General features: G+C 42.3%; 1 protein-coding gene across 4 annotated transcripts in view; it reads right to left on the bottom strand.

Moving 5' to 3' along the window:
- Nucleotides 1–26,437, bottom strand: part of Adamtsl3 (ADAMTS like 3) — a 296,131-nt gene that overhangs the window by 158,473 nt on the left and 111,221 nt on the right. For all 4 annotated transcript variants that reach the window (XR_008212849.1, XM_052712357.1, XM_052712358.1 and 1 more), the window contains exons 5-6: nucleotides 15,888–15,933; nucleotides 8,681–8,917 (exon numbers count right to left, since the gene is read on the bottom strand). Coding sequence is in view for 3 of the 4 variants with exons in the window: in XM_052712357.1 (XP_052568317.1) it covers nucleotides 8,681–8,917; nucleotides 15,888–15,933 (283 nt within the window). In the remaining variant the exon portion in view is untranslated. The remainder of the gene's footprint in view (nucleotides 1–8,680; nucleotides 8,918–15,887; nucleotides 15,934–26,437) is intronic.

Raw genomic sequence — 26,437 nt, forward strand, 5'->3', positions numbered from 1 at the left:
AAGAAGGTTACTGTACCGGCTTCTTCAGATGTTGCTGAGCTAGTGAGTAAGGTGTTTAGATAATAACCAATCCCCAGAAGACACCCAGTGTCACTAGTTATTTTTATCATAAATTTTATTGTATATTTTTATAACAAATTATTTTTTATTTTAAAAAAGTTATTTTGTGTGGATGTTTTGTTTGCATGTATGTCTGTGGACTATATGTGTACAGTGCCTGAGGAGGTCAGAAGAGGGTTTTCAGATCCCCTGGAACCAGAGTTACAGACAGTTGTGAGCCACCATGTGGGTGCTGGGACTCAAACCCAGATCAACTGGAAGAGCAGCCAGTGTTTTTAACTGCTGAGCCATCTCTCCTGCCCCTCAAAAATTATTTTATCACAAATTCTAGGTGATTTCATCCAATTAGCTGCCAGGAAATCTGATAAACATAAATAAGAAATCAAATCTGAAGAGGGGCATCCATGGTTAAGAGCATGCACTGTTTTGGCAGAGGATCCAAATTTGGTTACCAGCACCCTTATCAGGTCTGTCTGTCTGTCTGTCTGTCTGTCTGTCTCTCTCTCTCTCTCTCTCTCTCTCTCTCTCTCACACACACACACACACACACACACACACACACACACATACACACACATCTAAGAACAAGAAGAAGGAGGAGGAGGAGGAGGAAGAAGAGGAAGAAGAAGAAGAAGAAGAAGAAGAAGAAGAAGAAGAAGAAGAAGAAGAAGAAGAAGAAGAAGAAGAAGAAGAAGAAGAAGGAAAAGAAGAAGCAATCAAACTGGACCTGCAGAACTGGCCTGGCAAACATCAGAAGCAGAAGCAAATTTCATTCGGCGAGACCCATGGTGAGAGCTGTGACTGTCTCATGTTGTCTGCTTTCTCAGGCTAATGGAAAGTTGTTCCCAGGAGCATTGTGACATGTTCCTTTAATGAGAAAATTGTAAACACACTTGCAAAAATTATTGTCTGTGCCAAATACTCATCAGCGCTCCCTTCAGTGATCCTGAGGCCAGCAGAGTGAGTCACACAGTTCACTCTCTCCCTGACAACTGCTGATATCAGACACATTGTCCAAAAAGGGAGAGTGCTATCCTGTGGAAGAAAAGACACTGAATTCAACTGGAAAGAGTCTGCATCTTTTTACTCAGATGGCCTGCACTCACCTTGAAAAATAAAAACAGACATTACCCCTTACTGCAGCAAAGGACTGGATTACTTGGATTCACAAAAGCACACCAGGATCCGCTCATTTAAAATGGGCTAATTCAGAACCAGAGATTGCTATAATCCTGCAGACCTCTTCAAGCGCTGGGAGTTATAGGGGCCAACAAGGAAAGGGGGTTCTATAGTAAAGGGGAGAGTTTTGGACAGTGAGGACCAGAAGAGCCCAGGGAACATGAAGTTGGGTTGACTGAAGGCCCCCTTGATGACAGCTATCCTGTTGGGCATCTAGAATGTTTTGGGAATTGAATATTTTTAAAAGGGCTGACACGGAAGGTGGTATCTCACTTTAGCCCATTGAAAAGGTCAACTCTCAGTGACACAAAGGGAGAAGCCACTCGGTCATCAGCCAGCTCAGTGCAGATGGCGTCCTGCATCTCAGGAAGTGACCTACAAGTTTATGCAACTACAATTAAGAATCTTGGGATTAAACCATCCTGGGAACAATAGTAGGTGTCCTAACTTTGTTTTGTTTTAATTTAAAAATAAAACACAGAGATAGATGAGAAGATAAGGTGAAGACAGAGGCCAAGCCTGCCATGATGGATCTACAGGAAGGAACATGGAGGCTGACTATCATCCACAAGAAGCTGGAAGAGAGAGGCATGGGGTGAATTTTCTCTCTAGAAGAAACAAACCCTATGGAAGCTTTGGTTGGGGGCTTTCTGGCTTCTAGGCTGTGAGAAAATGCATTTCTATTGCTTTAAGCTATCAAGTCTGTGGCAATTTGTTATAGTACCCACGGGAAGATACTAAAGTCTGCTATCCACCAGTGCCTTTTCTAACCAGGTCACAGGCTTTCCTCAAACTGAGGTCGCCAAGTAGCTTTCCCCAATCCATCTCCTGATCCTCATGAATCCACAGAAATAATTGGCAGTGTTAACTGTCCTTGGGCAATATTCACCCACCCTTTCTTCTCTTGTTTATGGTCTTTACACAACCCAGAAGTCTAGTCCATCCAGTCACCTTCAGGGCCACTTTCCTATGCTTTCCCCTTCATTGACAAGGTCAGTACTCTGCTCTCCTTGCTCAGTACCCAGGGACATTAGGTCAGATGTCAGGACCTCAGAATCACCCCCTAAGGTCTAAAATTTGTGCCAACTTACCTATTCACAAGTGTACCAAGCTCATCTCATCTTTTACCCACACATTCATTCTCATCTAATGTTTCTGTCTTCCCAATGACCTCACTAGTCTACCAAGTGACCCCCTTTCACTCCCCACATCCATTCAAACATTCAGTCCTAAAAGATCTGCTTGTGCATTTCTAAAGTTTCCTCCCCTTCTTCATTCATCCTACCCACTGGTTGGCCTTGCACCCTTTATGAGTCCAAACTTGACCTTCCATTGTTTTCCCAGATCCAGCCCCCTCCAAATATTCTGGCACACTACCACTGAAGTGACCTTTCCACAGACAAGCCCATCTGAGTTATTTCTTGGAAAATTCCTCAGTGGCTCTTCTCACAACTCTCAGGAAAAGTTAACAACTTGTTTCTTTTTACTCACACTCACAGCCCCATCTTCTAGCTTATTGCACAAGGATACCTTACCTCAGCCCTATAGAAAATTTAGATATACTTACACACACATGATGTCGCATGCTTGTTCTGTATGTCATAAGCCCATTCCTTCTCCTTGTTTAACTTGTTCTCAACTTTTCAAAACCTCAGTTTCTAATATCACTTCATTCAGAGTGAAGAAGCTCAGACTAATCCCTCACTCCTTTGCTGATACTCAAACCCAGGGCCTTGCATACAAGGAAAGTATTATATCACTGAGCTTAACCACAGCCCTCTAAGTCACCTTTAATAATGACAAGTTTACTTTGAGTATAAAAGTAATGCCTGGCATTGGCAAAAAGTTGGGAGAAAACAAGTATAATCCCACAAAGTGTGATTATGTAGTAGACAGGCCCCAGGGTGGACCAGTTGCAACACAGGGAAACTATGGACAGCATATAATGCAGAAGAATGGAACAGTAAGCCTTGACCATGGGAAGACTTGTCAACAGAAAGCATTAGTTAAGATGGAGCAGGGCAGGCAATGGACAAAGAGAGATTGGCAGGTAGCTAGGGGAGGCTGGATACTGCAGTGCCACCTTAAGAAGACTTTGTTTTACGTTTACATTTGAGATATATTTGATTTGTGTTTTGTGAAGGGTGCCAATCTGTGTTTATATTCTATGTAAATGTCCCGTTCTCCCAGCACAGTCTCCTGCTGACTGTCTTCTCTCCACTGCTCCTCTCTCAGAGATCGCTTGGCCTGCTGTGGACTCAGCTCTAGACTTCTGTCCACCGGCCCATCTGTCTCCTCTTACACTAGTGTCTTACTGCTTTGATTGCTGTCACTTTCTGTTGAGACTTGAGGCTGTATAATGTCAGTCCTCCAACTTTGCTCGGCTCCTGAAGTATCATGGTATATCCTTGGGGGGATGCTAATGTAAGTGGGATTGTATTTTCAATGTCACAGTCCATTCTTTAGCTGTATATCATCAAAGTTGCTGACTTTTGTATAGCAAACCTGTTTATATACACTGAACTACTTGTACTCAAGTATTAGTTCTAGGAGGCTTTATTTTTTTATTCAACATATATAATCAAATCATGTATAAACAAAGATAATTTTGGTTTTTCTCAAACAGCATACATTTTCTTGACTTTTATTCCTAGTATATTGAAAAGCAGTGGCAGGGACTGGAGGACATCTTTGCCTTGTTCCTGATCTTAGCAAGAAACTGATTTCTTACTGTTAAGAACGACATTAAGACAATTGTGGTGGTGCACACCTTTAATCTCAGCATTCAGGAGCAGAAGCAGGTGGATATTTGTGAGTTTAAGGCCAGCCTGGTCTACACAGTGAATTCAGGACCAATCAGGGCTACACAATGAGACTTTGTCTCAAAAACATACACTACACACACACACACACACACACACACACACACACACACACATATTATCAAGTGATAGAAATGCTCCCCAAAGTTTTCTGGAGGTTATTACTAAACCATTTCTATGGTTTAACATAAATGAGTGTTAGATTTTGTTAAATTCTTTTTCTACATCTGTTCCTATGATTATGGCTCTTCTTTAGTATGTGGTTACGGTTGATTATATTGATTTTTTGAATGTTGAATGAGCTTTGCATAGCCAGAATAAATGTCACTTGGTTGTGTTTCTACACATTGTTGGGTTTGATTTACTAGTATTTGTTGAGATATCTGTATATGGGTTCTGGGAGAATGAGTTTAGAACATCTCCCTCTATTTCTAGTTTCTGAAAGAAATAAAAAAGAATTGGTATAAAACAGGGTGTTTGCTGTGAGATTGTGTCTCTTAGCAATGTTGTAAGCTACACCCATGACGTCTCAGCAACATGCCTAAATATGAGGAAGGACAGTAACAATAACATGGACAGGAGAAAGCCTATGAAGCCTCAAAGAACTACAGGCAACTAAGGAGTTCTATCTAGAGAAGGAGAAATAGTCCTCCCCAGGGAAGAGACACTAGCTGGTTATCCAGTACCAGACTGTCAGCCCTGAAAACATACACATGAATAACATTATACAGACTGAAAAGGTCATATTTATGTATTTAGGAATGTATATGTATGTGTATATATATATATATGTGTGTGTGTGTGTGTGTGTGTGTGTGTGTGTGTGTGTGTGTGTGTGTGACAGCAATTAATGACAAAAGAGGCCGTGAATTTGAAAAAGAGCAAGGAGTGGTATATGGGGAGGTTTAAAGAGAGGAAGGGGAAGAAGGAAATGATGTAATTACATTATAATCTCAAAAAATAAAAGAAATTCAAAAGAAAACTATGAACAAAGAAGAAGAGGAGGAGAAAGAGGGGGAGGGGGAAGAGGAGGAAGCAGAGGAGGAGGAGGAGGAGAAGAAGAAGAATACTTGGTATAATTTCTACTTGAAATATTTGAACAGAAAGTGAATCCCTGAGGCAGAGGGTTTACTATTTTGGAAAGTTTGGGGTCACTGATTTGGGTTATTTACTTCTATAGGCATATTCTGATTGTCTATTTTTAATTTTATGAAGTGTGACAGATCTTGCCTTTCCAGGAGTAGGATATTTCATCTATCCAATCTTTGAGCACAGGGTTGCTGTTACTCATTCACTGTCCTTTTAATATCCACTGGGTCTGATCTGAGTAGTGTCTCCACTCTGACATCTGACACCATTTTGTTTCTGTCTCATTATTTTCTTAGTCTGTCTTATAGCTGTAAAATATCAATGCCATTGATATTTCTAAAAATTTAACCTTTGGTACCATTATCTCTTCATTTCCAATTCTTTTTTATTAAGTTTTTCTCTCATTTTTATTAGTTATTTTTTTCTGCTTGACTCGGATTGAATTGTGCTGCATTTCCAGTTTCCTAAGGCATAGATGCTTTATCTTGGAGCCTTCTTTGTGGTTGGAAATTTCCTTTTGAGCGTGGCTTTCATTGTATCGCTCCCATTGTATCAAGTTGCATTTCCATGTTCACTGAATTCAAAATAGTTTTTCCTTTGTTGTGAGATATTTGCCTATGTGTTATTTAAAAATATGTTGTCTCTAAATATTTTGAAATTTTCCAGTGGTTGCCAGAGGTTAGGCGGACAGAGAAATGAAAAGACAAAGCATGGAGAATTTTATGTTGGTAGAATGACTCGGGATGGCACTGGTGAGTATATCATAGGCCTGGATTCTCAGGACTCAAGAGGCTAAGAGAGGAAGACCACAGGCTTGGTGCTAGCCTGGGCTACATTGTTATTTTGAAAACAGTATAGAGCATATAGGAAGACTCTGCCTAAAGAGGAAATAAAAACAAGGGGAGGAAATGGTGACTCTGCTGTGGGCAATGGTAGGTTGTCTCAATGAAGGCTCATCAGCTGTAACATCTGTTTAGTTTGGATGGGAAATTTGGGGAGTGGGGAGGACGAGCATGTATGGGAACAAGAAGGGGGTGGAAAATATCTGTCTTACACTCATTTTTTCCTGGCACCTCCTTAAAAATTATCTTAAAAAGAGAATTGAGGAGTCAGGTAGCAGAAAATTGTGTAGGAAGGTCCTGGAAAACTTGGCAGTACTCTTGGATTTTACAACAGCCTCTCACACACCACTGAGGAAGGCAGCGAGCACAGGATGGTATTTAAAAGGAAGGAGGAAGAGAAGAGGAAGAGGAAAAAGAGGAAAGAAGGAAGGAGGGAGGAAGGGAGGGAAGGAGGGAGAGAGGGAGGGAGGGAGGGAGGGAGGGAGGGAGGGAGGGAGGGAGGGAGGGAGGAAGGAAGGAAGGAAGGGACCTGAAAGTAGAAGGGAGTACTTGGAAAAAAGAAGGCTGAAAGGAAAGCTGAAGGAGAGATGCAGCATGAATTGTTAAAAGATCTTATTAATAAAAACAAACCTGGAGCCAGGTATTGGGGTGAACGTAGAAAGATTAGAGAAACAGAACAAGCCACAGCCAACCTCACCTCTGAATCCTCATCTGAATGGATCTCAGCTGAACTATTGCTAAAAGCCAAAAGCTTAAAAAGGCTCTAGTTCCTGGTCCTCATGCCTTATATACCTTTCTGCTTCCTGCCATCACTTCCTGGGATTAAAGGCGTGAGTCACCATGCCTGGCTGTTTCCAGTGTGGCCTTAAACTCACAGAGATCCAAATGGATCTCTGCCTCTGGAATGCTGGGATTAAAGGCGTGTGGGCCTCTATGTCTGTCTAGTGGCTGTTCTGTTCTCTGAACCCAGATAAGTTTATTAGGGTGCACAATATATTGGGGGACACAATGTGAGCACAGAGAGACATGAAAGGTAATGAGGGAAAGAAAGATATATATGTTTTCTCTCACATGAAGCTAGGCTGATTGCTGCAGTTAACTGTTACTGCTCTGAGCCTTCTAGAAGAGATGGAATACCAGAGACTTGTTGATTTTTACTAGCATTTGTTAAATGTATAAAACAATGGGTTTCATTATGACATTTCATACACACACACACACACACACACACACACACACACACACACACACACACACTTTGATCCTCTTCAATCCCCTATTACCATATCCTGTCCCTTCCCACTGCTCCCCCTTCTCTACTTCCAAGCCTGGGTGCCAGATATCGGGATTAATCCACGGAGTCTATTTAATGATCAAAGGAATTTATTTGGGGGTAAACTCACAACCATGGGAGATATATCGTAGAGTCCAGGAAAGCTGAGCTATGTCCCACGCTGAACGACTTGGTCCAAGACCTCAGCATCCAGAACCACGAGGTAGCCGAGAAGAGAGTGCTTTTGTGCATCCCTGGTCTTAAGGGTTCTCAGCGGCCCCGCCCCAGGGGCAGGTACCTCCAGTTCATAGGCAGGTGTAACAGGTACAGCTGCCTCACTAGGGATGGTGCTTCAGGGCATGGCTCAACCAGCTATCCACTACACCTTCCTCATACTTTCTTGTATTAACTCTATTATTTTCCTTTTTTAAAAAGCATTCTTCAGGGGCTGGGGAGATGGCTCACTTGGTAAAGTGTTTACTGTATATCCATGAGTTCAGATCCCTAGTATGCTATGGTAGATGCCTATAATCCCAGACCTAATGAGATGGGGACAAGTGTAGATAGGCTGATCACTAGGGCTCACTGATCATCCAAACTCTAGGTTCAATGAGAGACTCTGTCTCAAAAAAATGTGAAGAAAAATTGAGGAAGATGCCTGATGTCAACCTCTAAGCTGCTACCAATTCTCATGTGAACTAGTACATCTATACACGCACATGTGCTCACACATGTGCGCATGCAAACATACACACACACACACACACACCAAAAAAAATCTTTCAGAGATCAAAGGAAGGGGAAGGAATTCTATGATGTCCTTGCAGTTTCTGGAACCTGTCTAAATTCCCATTTATTGCCATCCACTGGAGTTGATGCCTTTGTCTCCAAAATCACCCAACCCACCTGCTGGACTGACCTTGATCCCAGAGATCAGCACTGCCCTCACAAAGCAGTGTTCTCAGAGTGTGGTCCTGGAGTCCACAGCAAAGCTCCAGTAACTCTGAGAACTCAAGAGAAATGCAGAGCTGGGCCTCACTCCCACCTACAGAGCCAGAAATTCTGGGAGGGAGTAGCAGGTTACACTATCTCAAACACTCAGGGGTGTCTGTTTGCGTGTCCTAGTTGGAGAGTTCCTGATCCGAGAGGATTATAAGGAGTCATATATTTTGATTCTGCACAGGCAAAAGCCAAACTACATTCAATAAGGAAAACATGATTGGAATGCTGGATGTCCAGGGTTTTGGAAACCTTTCTCAGCAATTGGAAGAACAGGGGGAGAGTTCCATCATTTTCCCTAAAGCCCTCCCATTCTTTACTGGAAAATACACTTACACTGAAATGGTCAAAACCTCATTAGCGAGAATGGACACGGCACGTCTCCAAACCAAGGACGCGTGGCAGGTGTGGCTTACCTGGCAGATGCCACTTATGCACATATCCAGTGAGTCAGCATTGCAACGAGTTCCATCCAACACTTTTGGTGCCAGCTCCACTACCAAACTCTGTTCCCGAGCATGACACTTGAGTGCACATGGGGCAGTGGGGTCATTGTATAGTGGAATCCATTCATAATAATGACCCTGGTACTGCACGTCATTGTAGGCTGAGCACTGCTGGGCTCTGAAGTCTTCCGAATCTGCTGCGCAGTCCTGCAGGTAAACAGAAGGAACCATGTGCATGTGCACATTAACCAGCCACAGTGTCAGTGAAGGCTGAACCAGACCCCACCCGCCTCCGCTAAGGCTCACCTGATTTCCTCATTGCCCACCCCCAACACCCTGAGATTACACCCTGAATATGCATTTCTACATCGAGGAATTCCACAGGGGTCTCTGCAGTGCTGACCTACTCAGGGGGTCATTTTATTAATCTTATCAATCTTCCATCCAGGTATTTTTCCCAGCTAATGAAGGCATATGATGTGTAGGTGACCCTGGTTTAGCCATCTCGTGTATAAACTTCCAAGTGGATTGCAGTCTCCTTTTTGAATCAAGGGGGACCAAAGTCTTTTACATTTCCCAGGTGATTCAAGGTCTTTCTAGGAACAATATTAGACCTCCCCCTCAGGAACCATTTCAGTGGGACCATTTGCCTCCATTTTAGCCCCAAATTGCTTTGTGTTTTTATTAAAGTATTTTAATTATATATAATAATGAGCTTTATTAAGATATTTGCATACATGTATATGATGTATTTTGATTATATTTGCCCACATTATCCTCCCTTGCCCCTTTTCCACTGACCACCTTCCCCTGTCCAATTAGCTGTCATTCTACTTACATGTCTTATTTTGTGTTCCCCCAGACAGCCCCACCCCCACCCTAGCAACTGTTAACTGTCTATCAATCTCCAGGAAGGATGTAGTCTTGTCCAAACTTCTGTGTCTTGGGAGAATTGCTGGCTGTGCCTCCGCGGCTGTTTAGTACATCTGCCTTTCCTTCTCTCCTCTCCCATTGGTCTTCCCTGGTACCCAACATCTGTCTTCAGCAAGCTAGTGCAAAATTCTGTGTGGGACCAAAGCAAATACAAGCCAACACCCTGGGGCACCCTCATATTAACAGTAAAAAGTACAAGTGTTGATGATGTGGGGTGGCCTTTTTATTAAATTATGCATTCTTCCTGCTAGATGCTGGCTGAGACAAATGTACACTCACTGGAACTCTGCTCCTATTATTTTATACTCTCCTCATTAGGAAGATAATTAATGTTCATTCTAAAAACTTTGGGGCAAAGTTTTTCTTAAAAATGAATAAGTTACAAAGTTACAAAGATCCCTACACTTAAATATTTATACAAATCTTGATTCTTTTCCAAGGGTTTGTTTCTGGAAATAAAATTTTCTGAGTCTAAGTGTATGCATCTTTTATGGACTCCTCTAACGTTGTGAAATAGTCCTCCAGAAAGGCATTACCATTAGCCATGGCCTATACAGGTTGCCTGCCTGGATCCTTCTCCCCCATTTGGATATTATAATTTTCTAATAAGATATACATAATGGAATTTCATTGCTTTAACTTACATTTTCTTCTTATTATTTAGGCTTCATGGGTAGTCTTGTAGGCTTGCTTTTTTACCAAATCTTTGAAAATTTCTTGTTTTATGTCCTCTGTTCTGTCTTTGTATTATTTTTAGCAGCTAAAGCTACTACTTTTTATAGTGAAGGCATCAAATTTGGTCATTTGTGTTGGAAATCTTTTCACTATTTAATTTTGCTCTGGGAGCCTCGTGAAGTCAAGAAGGCTTAAATGTTTGTGCAGCCTGCTCTGTTAACGTTTCTTACCCTGCAAGATTTCTTCCTTTTTAATGGGCTACAGATTCTTTCCTTACCCTGCCCCGAGGACAAATAAGTATTGAATGTATTTGTCTAGCTCCTTTATAGGTTGGCAATGGCATTTAACTCTTTGGGGTTTTGGGTTTGGGGCTTTATGTATCATTGTTGTTCTGTTTTTTTTTTTTTTTCATTTTATTTTTGAGGGAGGGTCTCTGTGGCCCAGACTGGCTCGCCTTACATTTTGAACTTACAGTTGATCTGCCTTGTTCTGCCTCAGCCATGTGAAACTATAATCAGTTTAACTCTTGGTTATAGCTGGAATTATTCAGATGAATACTGGGAGGTAAAAATCGTTCCCTATTTCCTCACAAAAAAAATAATTAATATGTTTCAACATGCTTCTAAAATATAGTTTATTTCCAGTCTCATCTTTTTTTCCATCTCAAACCTATATTTTACTGTTACAATGAGACTGACCAGTCTCCCTAATCCTAAGTAGAGTGACTCTGTCTTGCAGTAATCCACCATTTAGCTGTTCTGCATTCCAGACAGCAGAAAAATAAGCCATCCTTATTAGATTTGGATTGTGTTTGCCTACACCATTGCAATCTTTAATGGGAGTATGTATCAACATAAATTTTCCAGAGTCTAGCTTGGTCTGTGGGTTTGCAGTCACATTCACTGCCCCACTAGGTATCATTCTGAAGCCAGATCTGTATCATCAATTCTGCTATAAATTTACAGCCACATAAAATGGGGTGTGTGCATGGAGACTTCTAGGAAAATGGAACTATCCATAATGATCCATAAGTAACCCCTAATAAATTCACTTAACCCATAAAGCTGAACTTGAGCCGGGCAGTGGTGGCACACGCCTTTAACCCCAGCACTTGGGAGGCAGAGGCAGGCAGATCTCTGTGAGTTCAAGGCCAGCCTGGTCTACAGAACGAGATCCAGGACAGGCTACAAAGTTACACAGAGAAACCCTGTCTTGAAAAAAATCTGAACTTGAATGAGTCATTCTTTGGGCTGTTGATGTGTCCCAGTTTAGGGATGGTTGTTCACTTGGTATTCCCCCACTCCCAAAATATTACATAATAACTGTACATGTGCTTTTTGTCTTTGCAAACACCCTCAGATACTTTGGAAATAGTTAGGGAATGAGTAGAGTGTGCTTACCAAACTTTCCTGAGGGCTCACTTGTACAATATTGGTGTAGAACATTCCAAACCCCCACACTGTATTCATTTTTGTCTTAACTAGATAAAATCTTATCTCAGGTCATGACAAATGAAACAAATCAAACCAAAGTAGACTGAAGATGAAAACTTTTCTCTTTAGAAAAGCTGACTCTGTCTTCCATGTGACCATAAGAAAGATCGATGACAAAATGACATCATCTACTTTGCCACAAGCCATGGTCAGTGTTCTCTTTCAAATTCTTTGAAACCAAAGAAAAGTGTGTATGAAAGCTGGGAACAGACGCCTCCCCTTGCATTGAGCTCATGGGTGTGGCAAATGCTCTTTAGGGGCTGAATAGTCTGGCTGGCTGAATGCTATAAGCCAATAAAGTTCCAAAAAAAAGGAGTGAGTGCTAGTTAACATAGGTTTAGGATGTCTGCCTAAGCTTGGTCTTTGCCCAATGGGTGGCCAAGTTTGTCATCCTTGGCCAGGACTGACTGACTAGAGGCACATCTGGTCTACACCAGGTCAAACTTTCCCAGGAATTTAAATTACACACCAAAAAGGGAGAAGTCACATGAATCTGGGGCTGGGCTGGCCCTTTCTTTTATGACATGTGTGCCCAAGCAAAGCCCAGGCAGCTCCCATTACAGAGGAGAATGGATGAGATATGGAGGAAGAAAGAAAGTTGGCACGCTATGCATTTCAGTAGAACGAGAAAGTAGCCTGTGTTCCTCACTTTCGGGGTTCAGGCTCGCTCTCAAAACCAGTTTCTGCTTAAAAAAAAAAACTAAATATCACATATTTTTACTGAGGGGCAGCGTGGCATTATATTTCTTTGGGTTCTCTGAAACATCTGACCTAGGACAAAGTTCATGAAGTACATTCAGTAGACACGTGTCGCCTTGAACATAACTGTCCAGAAGAAATACATCTCAGAGAAAGGAACTTAAAAGCACTCTGGGCATTCAAGCTTTCTAAGGGTGACTGAACTGTTTCATGGATACCACTTTCTAAGAAATAGAGGGGACGTAGTTACTTGCTTTCATTTACTTTACATTAATATCAACACTAAGCCTGCCCATCCTGGCTTATCTAGGCACAGCTCAAGATATTGTAGGATTTTTGTATATTAAAATAGCCTAGTTTAGTCTCATAGTTGAAGAGAGATATGAGAGAACACAGCTCCTTCTTAAAAGATTAGTATTTATTTAGGAGTGTGTATATGCATGTGTGTTCACAGAGGTCAGAGGGGGCTGTTGCAGCCCCTGGAGCTAGAGTTATAGAAAACTGTAAGCCTTTCAATATATATTCTGAGAACCAAACTCCAGTCCTCTGAAAGGGCAGCAAGTATTCTCAACCACTGGACCATCCAGCCCCAGGACACGGCTGAGCAGAAGCAACAGCAATAGGAAGAAAAGAACACCTCCAAGAGAAACACCCAATGAAAGACTGGTAGAAATTAGCCACTTGTGGGTTCTACAGCATGAAAGAAGGATCCTGCAAAGGCCATGTCAAATGTCACCTTTCCTGGAAGCCATCAGAAAGCCCACTGTGCAGAGTTAACTGCTCATAAAAAGTTTGCCCATGTTGCAAAAAATGTTTCTGCCAAGTTGTGATGTGCTCTGCAGTTTTGAAGACATTCTCCTTCGCTTCTTTTAACATTGCGCTAATCCCATAAACCCTGGACTAAGAAAACACAAGGAGTCAATGAATTCAGGTATTAGAACTCCTGGCTGGCATGCATGGCTTCTTTTGAAAACTCACATTTGCTCTGGTAGACTCCTGATAATTATCTCCCAAGGTCTGAAGTCCAGGCTGTAAGAATCTATGCTGAATGCTAATCAAAGCTTATGTCTAAAGACTGAAGTCACTTAGGAGTCACTATGCTGCACAGACATATTCTGCTCCCTAATTTTTCAGCCCAACACCCCATCTCTTTTGACAGGGAATCCAAGAGCTTCTGAAATCGCAGCCTCATTTCTTGGAGAGGACACTGTGACCCCATACCCTAATGGAGTCTGTTGCAGAATATTTGTTTACAGTGGGAAGATGTGTCTTTGCCAAGGCACCTTCTGATTGTTTTAATAAAGAAATGAATGGTCAATAGCTAGGCAGGAAGAGGGTAGATGGGACTTCTGGGAAGAGAGAGGACTATGGGAAGAGAGAGGACTCTGGGAAGAGGCAGAGACACTAGTAGACAGTGAAGAGGTTGGACATATGGTACAGAGTAGAGGTAACCAAGTTACACAGCAGAATGTAGATAAACAGAAGCAGGTTAATTTGAGTTATAAGAACTAGTTAGGAAAAAAGCCTAAGCTAAAGCCAAGCTTTCACAATTAATAATAAGTCTCTGTGTCATTATTTGTGATACGGCAGTCCAGAGGAAAGTCCGACTCTGGGAGTCTGCCTCTCCTGCCATCTGAAGCATGGTTGGTCCCCTGCCCATGACAGAATTCTTCATCTGTGAGTTCTGAACGTATTTCCTATTGCCCTGCGATTCTGAACAAAAGACCATCTGGTGTTTCCTTAGCCAGTGATGTCTGGTAAGCTTTTCCATGGTGGGCAGACTTAATGAAGCACAGCTTCGGACATGTCCTCCTTTACATGGAGGACCCACCTGAACAAGGAGCGGAATACAGATGGGCACAGAGGACTTCATGTCTCTGACTTGGCTTCAGATGCTTCTCCTCCATGTCCTTCCTTCTCTGTTTCTGTCTGACCTTGGTTAACTGAATATTCAGGTCTGTGCCGCTCACCCAGGGCTTGTCCTGTCGCGACTCTTGGGCTCATGGTCTTGCAAGCTACTGTTCTTTTTGTCCCCACTGTCTCAAGCATCATGTCCACTCCCAACAAAGCTGGAGACACTGCTAAACTTCTTTCTAAGAGAGCACCTGAGTCTCTCTCCAAAGAGCTCCCCAGAGCCCCTGCACTTCATCTTGAGCCCTGTTGCTCCAGTTTGAGTATATTTTGCTAAAGAGGGAAAATGTTTGGAATGAAAAAGAGTGGTTGCTTTTATTGATTTTTCATGCCTGATGTGTGTAGCATGCACATATGCACAGCAAAGAACAAGAGCGCATGCATGTGTGTGAGTGGAGGCCAGAGGACAGCCTTGACTGTTATCCTCAAGAATGCCACTGACCTCCTTTGAGACAGGGTCCCTCATTAGCCTGGAGCTCACCAATTAGGCTAAGATGACTGGTCAGTGAGCCCAGGCTCCTCCTCCTTCTGCCTCTTCAGTGCTGGGATTACAAGCCCATCCCCAGGCCTGGAATTTTCACGTGCGTTCTGGGGCTCGAACTCAGGTCCTCATGTTCGCAAGGCAAACTCTTTACCAACTGAACTACCACGCCAGCTCCTAATTTTGCTTTTTATAATTGTAAAGCAAAATATTCCGATTCTTTTCAGTGTTGACTAACGTAACGAACACAGAGCAGGCTTGTATAAATCCTTCCTTCTGTGTGACCTTCTGAGTCACCTAGCCCTGCTGCAGAGGGTACAACAGGCAGTCTGCAGTGCTAGAAACACCACTAAACCAGTTCCCAGCTGGAGTCTTCTTTTGAAGCTCTCAAAAATAATTTTGTCCCCTCAGCCTGAGTCGCTCCTCATGTGTCCGTGTGTCCATCCCTCAGCCTGAGTCCCTCTCCATGTGTTTGTGTGTCCATCCCTTAGCCTGAGTCCCTCTCCATGTGTCTGTGTGTCCATCCCTCAGCCTGAGTCACTCCTCATGTGTCTGTGTGTCCAGACATCAGCTTGAGTCCCTCTCCATGTGTCTGTGTGTCCATCCCTCAGTCTCATCCCTCTCCATGTGTCTGTGTGTCTAGATCTCAGCCTCATCCCTCTCCATGTGTCTGTGTGTCCAGACATTGTGGAAGAGGCTGGGTAGATACTGACACAAAACACTTGGAGCCCTGAAGGTCCTTGAAGCTATTGCATATATCACTTGTATGAATGGAGTCATAATTACATACTTACCAAGTTCCATCATAAATGTGAAATGGCCCTAAAAGAGCACTGTGAATGGAAGATACTTATATACAAAGACTGTCATCAGCCAAGCAAGAATTTAAAATTATCAGAAGGGTTCTCAAGACACTATTGGTATCACAGTACATGATAAACACTCTAAGACAGGCTTTAATTGGATTACATATTCTCAGACTTACATGATTGCTGCATGTCTTGTATCTGATGTTCTGTCCTTCGCAGTTTCTAAAGGAGGAAGGAAACAATGGCTTTTATAGAGGTGGCACGCATTAAAATGATGCAAAGACAAGGTACTAGTTTCCTATAAAATTTTGGTAGTGTGAACTACTGTGAAGAGTCTAAGTTTAAACTCTGAAGAAACAAATTTCCAAGGATCAGGGAACCAAAAACATCTCAAGGAGGTGTCCATAAAATAGAAGGTGAATTCTTTAGTGAATGACATAATGATCAACTAGCTTTTATCTTACCCTAGGGTCTACATAATCTCTGAAATTATGGGGTGTGCGTGTTTGTGTTTGTGTGTGTGTGTGTGTGTGTGTGTGTGTGTGTGTGTGTGTGTGTGTGTGTGCTTGGTTGGTTTGCTTGTTGTGTCTTTTGAGACAAGGTCTTGCCATTTAGCCCCAGGCTGGCCTGGAACTGGCTATGTGGCCCAGTCCATCCTCTAACTCACCAAGTATTAGAATGAAGGCTTTGTTGTCTTGCCCAGTTCACGGGGATGCTTTTATTACTGATCCTCGGTTTTCTTTCTTTGCCGCCTCTCCATTTACACTTCGCACCACCTTCACAGTATTTGTTTGTTTGTTTGTTTGTTTGTTTGTCTGTTTGTAGGCAAGGCTATGTATCCCTGGTTGGCCTTTAACCTGTGATGATATTCCTATCTCTGCCTCCCAAGTGCTGGGATTACAGGCATACATCACCATGTCCAGCTAACCTTAAACTTTCTGTTCCCTTACAGCATGTACTCCTCCCTGGGAGGTGCCATCCTTAGCTGGATTTAGAAGGCTTTGGGAAAACCAAGTTTTTGGAGTAAAAAGAACAGGGTCATGGCTGCCTCCCAAAGCATGGCCCCTAATGCTTCTAAATGCTTGAATCTGAAGACAGACCATGAACCCATTAGTTGCTCCTTCTGAACTTGTGGTTTAGAACGACTTCCCACATTATGGTCATGGGTTGGCTAAATCCTCATACTCTGTGACTACACCTCCTCATCAGTTCACTTGTCATGAGTCTACTATTGAGGTTTGCTACAGTCTTCATGAGAGGATACCACATTTTAAGGATTCAAGAAGCACCGAGCTGGGAGGCTGGCAGAAAAGCCATGCTGGGCTGGAAGACTGCACTATTCTGGGGAGCCACAGCCGCCTGGTGGAGAAGGCCATTCCTTTGCCAGGCTTCCACCACTGTCCTTTTCATGTGGAGGACAGGAAAACAAATAACAGGGTGAAAGGGTGATTTCAATTACTCCGGTAATTTTAGGGAGGTGGCTGCTAGGTCAGGGAAGTGACATCCAAATGCTTTCCACGTCATGTCAACTGACAACCCTAAAAAGCTTTAATCCGCTTAGAATTTATTCTTTATGTGGACTGACATCCTCTGATACTTCCCGTTTACTATTTGTTTTCAAAAACGTTTTTCCTATAGTTTATTTTTATTTTACTCCATCAATTTTCCTAATTTCAAGGAGAAAGAACAATGAAAGGGAAATGGCTCAGTAGAAAATCTGAATTAATAGAAATACCAAGAAATAAAAACTCTTGGAACACACAAGGAACAGAAACTTTTAAAAAGCTGATTTAAAAATTCAGAAATATTTCTCACATGAATTTTAATAATTATTTAATTTTACCGATTGAAATAAAAAAGTTTTTCAAATAGAAATTTAAACTAAAAGAGGAGAAAGAGAAAAGCATCAAGTTGTCTCATGATTGTGTCTCCAGCCAGCTCTGTAGGCTACATAGCCAAGGTCCACACCCAGCTGTCACCCATTATGTCCAGGAGTCACGTGTGTGAACAGAGCCCAAAACTCTAAACCTAAAAACCAAGTGCACCCCTCCCACAAATCCCACTTCAAGTGTTTCAAAGTGACAACAGAAAACAAGAATTTCATTCCAAGAATTCTCCAAACATAAATCACTATGTTGAACTTTCTCCTTCATCCACAAATTCTGTGGTGAACTCACTGTGGACCAGGATGTAGATATAAAGATACCGGGGCATTAGTGCTCAGTTTGCTTTATAAATCAGCCACCAGGCCGCCATTTTTAGCATTCTACTTCATGTCCTCCAGCCTAACACACACTCAACCCACAGACTGGCCTCTATTGATGTGGTCTGCCTTGGTTGCAATCTAGTCGGAAAATGAATGACTACTTTATGAAGCAAGCATAAAATGAAATGCAAGTTATTTTAAAGTTAAGGACATGAGAGTCCTAATTCCCCAAGCAGGAACCTGCCAGCTTATTCTGGAAATAATTCCTTTGGCCCAAAGCAATTGAGCTGCAAAAAATATTACTTGTGTGTTTTTAATACCACTATAATTAGCATATGAAAGAGCTGATGGTTATCAGGAGTATATGAAAATTCAAGAGCACTGTTTCACAATTATGGATTCTCTACACATTACAACATCCATAGCACCCTAAAACTGAAGATTTTTAAAGTCTAAATTTATGAATATCTAAAAAACATGTTGACGTCACATGAGATTACATTAAAAACATTAATAAAATTTCCCTGGAGTTTATAGTACTATAATTTAATATTCACTTGGTGATATACTGACTCAAACACGAGTGTCATAAAGGCTCAGAAGCATCTGTTTTGAAGAATAAAAATACATTAATTTTAAAATAGTAGTGAAGCTGAGGTTCCTGTGGTTCCTGTGGCTGGCATTTGGCCAGAGGACCAAGTCACGGGGTTCTGCAGAAAAAAAAAAGATGTTCTGGTTGGTGCATGGTTTGTAGTGCAAAAGGACTGACTGGAATATTTAAATGGAGTCATGTTCTGAAATAACTCTACCCGTGGAGAAATAAAGGAGTGAGGTGGCTACACTCCTGTCTCCATGAAGCCTTCATGTGAAGGAGCATGCTAGTCAGAGAAACCACTGGGAGGGAGGGTCTCTAAAAGCTTGAGGATGGCTGGCTGTTCAGTGTTGTGCATAATCGCCTCCATCCTCCTCTTCCAAGAAAAACTGACCACAAGTGCTCCAGATTTATGACGTCTTAATCAGTCTCCGTGGCTCTTCAAGGAAAGCTGATAAGCCTTCCAAGGGAAGTGGGCTTCCTCCTTAAAAATCTCAGAGTACTCCAGAGTTGCAGTGGGAGATCTTAACACAGGGCTGAGTCAAGAATGAATAAGGCCTGTGAGGGACCAAATGATGGGGAGCAAGATTGCTTGAGTTCTTTAAACATCCACTACCCTTCTCTCATATGAATCCGATCCAGTTTCTGTGTGAGAAAATAACATGACTGTCCCTTTATGGGGCACGGAGCAGACAAATGTGTCTCAGGTTTGGCCTCATTACTGGAGCCTAGTTAGAGTGTAACTGCTATCCACTTACCTACTGGAGACACCAGCAAGCAAGCTGTATCTTCTCTGGCCTTATAGACATTGCGTATATGGAATACATAATTCTGTACATATATACACATATTTTATACACATATATGCACACAAAGTTTAGGGTATTTTATAGGCTCATATACTTGTTTAAATCAGATTAATTCAGGGAGACAATGAATTTGGAAGTTCATAGGCTTCACAACACATTCCAGAAATAGAATGAAATTAATGTATAGACTCAGGTACACTAAATGGTCTTAAAATGTTTGTATGTGGGTGAGTATCCATGTGTGCATGTACACGTGTGCCTCTGTGCATAAACATGGGTGCACATGGAAGCTGGTCAACCTTTGCCCTTCCACCTTATTTACAGAGGCAGGGTCTCTCAACGCAGAGCTCCCTGGTCTGGCCAGTCTCACTAGCCAACTCGCTCTGGGGATCCTCTGTCTCGGCCTGAAGAAGCCAGAATTACAGGTGCAATGCCACCTCCCCCAGGATCTGCAGACATTATGTGGATCCGAACTCCAGTCCTCAAACTTGCTCTGGGGATCCTCTGTCTTGGCCTGAAGAAGCAGGAATCACAGGTGCAATGCCACCTCCCCCAGGATCTGCAGACACTATGAGGATCCGAACTCCAGTCCTCAAACTTGCTCTGGGGATCCTCTGTCTTGGCCTGAAGAAGCAGGAATCACAGGTGCAATGCCACCTCCCCCAGGATCTGCAGACACTATGAGGATCCGAACTCCAGTCCTCAAACTTGCTCTGGGGATCCTCTGTCTCGGCCTGAAGAAGCCAGAATTACAGGTGCGATGCCACCTCCCCCAGGATCTGCAGACACTATGGGGATCCGAACTCCAGTCCTCAAACTTGCTTGGCAAGCACTTAACCACTAAGCTATTTCAGAGTCCCTGGGCACTATTTTAGAGAGTCTTCATGTTCACAAATGTAATTCAACTCATTGTCATGACACTAGAGTAATCTAACTTGTAACTACTAATAAATGTCAATGTTTTCTTTATAACTTGGGCTCTTACAACTTTGCTAAGGAATTTTTCACTGCCCAGAAATCATAATGGTATTCATCTACATTATTTCTAACTGTACATTCATAGATGGACTTTAAACCACTTGAAATTCATTCTTCACATGGAGTGATACACTCTAATACTTTCCCATTGAATACTGTCCTTCCAATTTTAAAATGTTTTACTACATTTGATTTATTGATTTTTTTTATATGAATCAGTTGATTTTCCTTAACATTGATGATCTCAGGTGATTTTGGATTTTAAAGGGCATTTGTCATTCTGCAGTGAGAAATGTCCTGTCACCACAAGGTAACCTGCAGTGTCTGTGGGACACACATAAGCATGGACTGTGGGACACACATCTGCATGGACTGTGGGACACACATGAGCATGCACTGTGGGACACACATCAGCATGCACTGTGGGACACACATCTGCATGGACTGTGGGACACACATCTGCATCTGTGGAACACACATCAGCATGGACTGTGGGACACACATCTGCATAGACTGTGGGACACACATCAGCATGGACTGTGGGACACACATCTGCATGCACTGTGGGACATACATCTGCATGGACTGTGGGACACACATCAGCATGGACTGTGGGACACACATCTACATGCACTGTGGGACACACATCTGCATGCACTGTGGGACACACATGAGCATGCAGTGTGGGACACACATCAGCATGCACTGTGGGACACACATCTGCATGCACTATGGGACACACATCTTGTGACAGGCACTGCAGAATGCTCTCTAAGGTGGCACACCATTTATACATGCCCAGAGATCATGACAGTATTCATCTATATTTTGTCAAGGTTTGTATTTTATAGGTAGACATTAATCCCCTGAGAATTTACTCTTTCTATGGACCAACAGCTCTAATGTACTTCCACTGGGTATTAAGAACTTAGCTGAGTCCTGTGATTGGATGTCCGTCCTTTCTCTTCTGTTCACCACAGCACAGTCTGCACATATCAAGTCCTCAAGTGTGCATATCTTGAGCCATTTTGCCACTATGATCTGTGTTCCCATTCCACTCCTACTAAAAAGTGAAGTTCAGGGTCTGGTGGCAGGAGAGAGGGCTCAGAGGTTAAGAGGGCTCGCTGTTTGGTTTGTGTCACCTTGACACAAACTAGAGACACCTGGGAGGAAATAATCTCAACCGAGGAACTGAGTCCATCAGACTGACCTGTGGGCATGCCTATGTGGCATTTCCTTCATTGATGCGGGAAGACCCAGCCCACTGTGCACAGGGCCACCCATGGCCAGGCGGTCCTGGGAGGTGTAAGACCGGAAGCTGAATGTGAGCCTGGAAACAAGCCAGTGAGCAGAGTTCACATGTGCTTTCTTCCTCTACTCATGTTTGAAGCCCTGCCCTGATTTTCCTCGGTGATATACCATGACGTAGAAATGTAAGATGAAATAAACGCTAGGGTTTTATCACAGGAACAGAGACGTGAACTACAATACCGTTTTCCCAGAGGACCTGAGTTTGATTCCCGGCCTCCACATCAGGTAGCACACAACTGTAACTTCAGGTCCAGGGGATGTTATTTCCATCTTCTGGCCTCCCTGGGCACCACATACATGTGGCATACAGTTACCCTGACTGACACACACACACACACACACACACACACACACACACACACACACACAAATTTTAAAATGCAGTTTAGTGCCTGTTCATTTCCTGTTTGCAAATTAAGGACATACTAGCATTTTTATGATGCTGAGATCTCCTATTTATGACTATTAATGATCATGTTTTATAAAGGACTTACACATCCTTCATAGAAGTCATTGCAAAATATTTTGTAATTTCTTAATAGTTCAAATATTGTCTTTTGGAATGTTGGTTTCTAGCTTCTTTTACAGAGTAAGAGCCCAGTTATTTATGCATTAGTGTTTCCTGGAATTCCCCAGTGAATTCTCCAACTAGTCCCATCATTTGTGTACAGATGCTCTTGGGTTTACCATCTATTGAGATGTGAGTCATGAGAGTTACTTCTTTATTTCTAGTCCTAAAATTGTGAGTTTTCTTGTCTCATCACTTTGGCAACACTGACTAGGACCCCAAGCACAACACTGGTTATAAACAGTGACAGCAGGAAGTCTTCCCTTCACACCTGTTGCTAAAGACCATGTGGATTCAACTCATGATAAGACATGTCTTGGTTCGTTAGGTGTGAATCTCTACTTCCAAGTTGCTAGGATTTGGGGGGGTTCAGTCTTTTATCAAATAAATCACTGTGTGGCTTTCCTCCTTTCCAACTTGGAATTGCTGTTGACATCTTGATGTTGTCAATGCTTCCTCCTGGGTTCTGCACTTTAGGACTGCAAATTTAAGCTACAAGTGCTCTATTGGTAAGAATCTCTCTCCAGATACCTCACCAGAGCCAGGCACATCAGGGTCACTTTTTACAACTGGCATGTACTCATTGTACATGGTACTGGGTTCCAAAAGGACATTTTTATACAACTACATAATGTACTTTGAACATGTCCACCCCCTGTACTTCCTACTCTCCCTTTCTCACCCATCACCCTCCCATTTGTCTCCTTCATTTCCCTAGACAGATTTTTTTCATGTCATGTATGCATGCATCATTTATGTATCTGTAAAATCTAGCATACACACATGAGAGAAAACACATGATATTTGTCTTTCGAGTCTGACTTAACTCGATTAATATGATAAACTCCAGTTGCATTCACATTCCTGAAAATGACCTAATTTTGTTCTTTATGGCTGAATAAAATTCCATCATTCATATATACATATATATATGTATATATATGCATCTCATATTCTCCACTCTTCTTTTAACAAGTAGATTCCATAGCTTAGCCCCGGTGAATAACAAGGCCACCTTTATGCGAGCTTTCCATTGCAAGCCCCCACAGTCTGTGGGCTATATGCATTCAGCCTCCTTACTGTACACAACGTAAGTAGGCCAATATATGTACACCTGAAACTCTTGGAAACACAGTAGTTCCCATGTTCTACAGTGGAAATACTTTTTCCATTCATAATTAAGACCAGCATATTTAAATTCCTTAGGCTGGCATACAAAACCTGTCTGGTAAGTGTATGAACCACAAAGGTCCTTCCTCGAAGCTAGGGTCGCAGGTCCTAAGCTGTGTCTCACATGCTCTCAAGGCATGGGCTCCTGGATTTACAGTGGAATTAACCCTCTGTAAGCTGGGTTCACACCTCCACCACCAGGACAGGCAGAGGATCGGCCACATGCTCACTGTTCTGGCCTTCAGTTTTCCCTGGGGGGGGGGTCCCCATTAATTTCCTATGGTTTTGATTTTAAAAGCACGCCTGTCTAGTTTACCAGAGTTTCTGAGGAGGAGGAGTCAAATGAAACTTCGAGTGAAATGGCTGTGAATTACACACTTTTGTAAAAAATATTTAAGAGTTTTTGTCTTCTGTTCACTCAATTTCTCTTAAGGGTGCCATCTTAAGAAAGTCTGGCACAGGGACACACCCAGGGTGTTACCATTTGGACAACTGAAGTACAGAACCACTTCTATCATCACAGGGATCCCGCCAGCTTCCTTTGGTGGCTGTGTCCCCTCTCCCCTCTTATTCTACCACTTGGCAATGACTAATCTGTTCTTCATTTCTAAAAGTTTCATCATTTCAAAAATACCTCATGAGCAGGATGAAGCAGTACTTTGGACTTGTTTTTTGAAAGGTCATCTGAATTGCCAGAGATTCACCCAGGTTGTTCTGTGTATCAGTGATTCATTTTAATCCTTCATTACCTTTAATCCCAGCACTTGAGAGGCAGAGGCAGGGGAATCCCTCTGAGTTCAAGGCTAGTCTGGTATACAGAGCGAGTTCTAGGGCAGCCAGAGCTATGCAGAGAAATCCTGTCTTGAAAAAACCAAAAAGAAAAAGGAAAGTATTTGGTTTTTAGAGTGGCTAGACCAGTATAGCCTCCCACCACCAGTTTCGAAGCAATCTAGTTCCCCTGCATCCTTGGCAGATTTCTGTATGTCAACATCTTCTGCGGATGTCCTAATCAGTATGTGATGGTATCTCGTTATAGCTTAGTTTACAATAGTCAGGCAGACTGAGCAGCTTCCCAGGTGTTTATTCACTGTTTCTGTACCCTACTTGTTCATCCCTCACTCATTTTCTGACTAGATTTTCTGTCCTAATAGCCAGTATTTAAAGCTCACAGCCTGTTGTCAGGTGGCTGGCAAATCGCCCCCGTCAATCATTTCATTTGTCCCTCTGCCAAAGTATGTCTTGATATGACATAAGCTGATACGCCTTACTTTGTTCTTCTTATTCCCCACTTATTTCACCTACTCCAGGTCCTGTGCTTTTCCATCTACATTTCAGACTAATCTCATTTGCATCTACAAAAAAAAATATTGTTCATATTTTAAGAGCAACACAGTTAAACCTATATATCAACTTAGGAAAAAAGTGATATATTTGCCATATTGAGTTTGACAACTTGTGAACAAACTATCTCTCCATGTATTTATATCTTTCATTTTTTTCAATGACGTGTTTTATTTTATTTACTCATGTATGTGGGAGGGAGAATGTCTACAGGAGCCAGAGAGGTCACTAGATGGCCTGGAGTCCGAGTTACAGGCAATTGTGTGCCATTTGATATGGGTGCCGGGAGCCGAGCTTGGGGGCTCTGCAAAAGCAGCAGGTGCTCGTGACCACTGAGCCATCCCTTCACCCCTATCTTTCATGCCTGTCATTAGTACTTCGAAGTCCTCTATATGTTCAGATAGATTTATACTTAGGCTTGGGGTGACTATACATGAGATTGTGTTTTAAATTTTGGTGACTATCCCTTTACTACTAGTAAGAGAAATACTGTGGGTTTTTATATGTTTCTTCTGCATCTCAGGCCCTGCTAAAGTCGCTTCTTAATTGCATGAGTGATTTTACAAATTCCTTGAGATTCTCTATGCAGACAGCAATGTCTTCTGCAAGCAAAAGTCCTTCTCCCTTTCCTGGCTTTATTGGCTACAAGAAGTGCAGCCTTCTGCTGGGAGATGGAGGGAAGAACAGCCTCCCTCACTCCTGATGCTAGGTGGAAAGTACAGGGCTTCGCTGCTAAGTCTCCACAAGCTGCAGGTGGCTGACGTTCTTTATCAAACTGAGGAAGATCCCTTTTTCTCCTAAGAGTTCTCCGTAATACATGGGTGTTGACTTTTGTCAAATGCTTTCTCTGCATCGGCTGATAGGACCCTGGGTATGTTTTCTTTAGCCTATTAAAATGACATTGGCTGACTTTTGAATATCGAGCCAGCCTTACAACCCTGGACTAAATGCATCTTGATGCACAATTCATTTATAGATTTGCAAACAGTGATTGATCATATTTAATTTATAACTTTTACATTCATATTTATGGCCTATACTGGTCGATAGTTTTCTTTTTGTATAGTCTTTCTCTGGTTTTGGTATTAGTGTTATACTTGAGTCACAAAGAAAATTTTAATATATTCTCTTTTCTTATATATACATATTTTTTTGAAAACTTTCTACAAAAATGTTGTAAATTCCTCTCCCAATGTCCTGTAGACTTTTCCTGGATAGGAAAAAATATTTATATTACAAATTCAAATTCTGAATAGGGGCTATCTCAATTGTCTATTTTATACTAAGAATATCTTTGACTTTGTAGACCAGTGAGAGTCAAGTTCTGATTCAACTGCCAGGGAATCACCAGAAATGACTCTGTTTTCTCAGCAGAACTCATAAAAGGCTGTCTGTGGTCAGAGAGGCTTCTGTTTTCAGTGGGCAGCAGTGAATGCAGAGATGCACAACTGGTCATATGATAAGAATGAATGACATTTGAAAGCTCAGCCATAAAGGGGACATCTGCGTCAGCCCCTCCAGTGTGCAGGGAACATTATAGAAGACGGAGCAGGAAGAATACAAGAGCCATAGAAAGGGGGGCAGAGTGCTGTGGAATGCTATCTTCCAGGAGCAGCATAGACATTACACCACAACTCACAACCACTGTGATTGTTTGAACAAGACCTGCACAAGATTGAGGCCATCGTCAGGCGGTGGTGGTGTATGCCTTTAATCCCAGCACTCAGGAGGCAGAGGCAGGCGGATCTCTG

This window comes from Peromyscus californicus, unplaced genomic scaffold (genome assembly GCF_007827085.1).
Source record: "Peromyscus californicus insignis strain IS unplaced genomic scaffold, ASM782708v3 Scaffold_4__1_contigs__length_199733344, whole genome shotgun sequence".
Classification (NCBI taxonomy): Eukaryota; Metazoa; Chordata; class Mammalia; order Rodentia; family Cricetidae; genus Peromyscus; species Peromyscus californicus.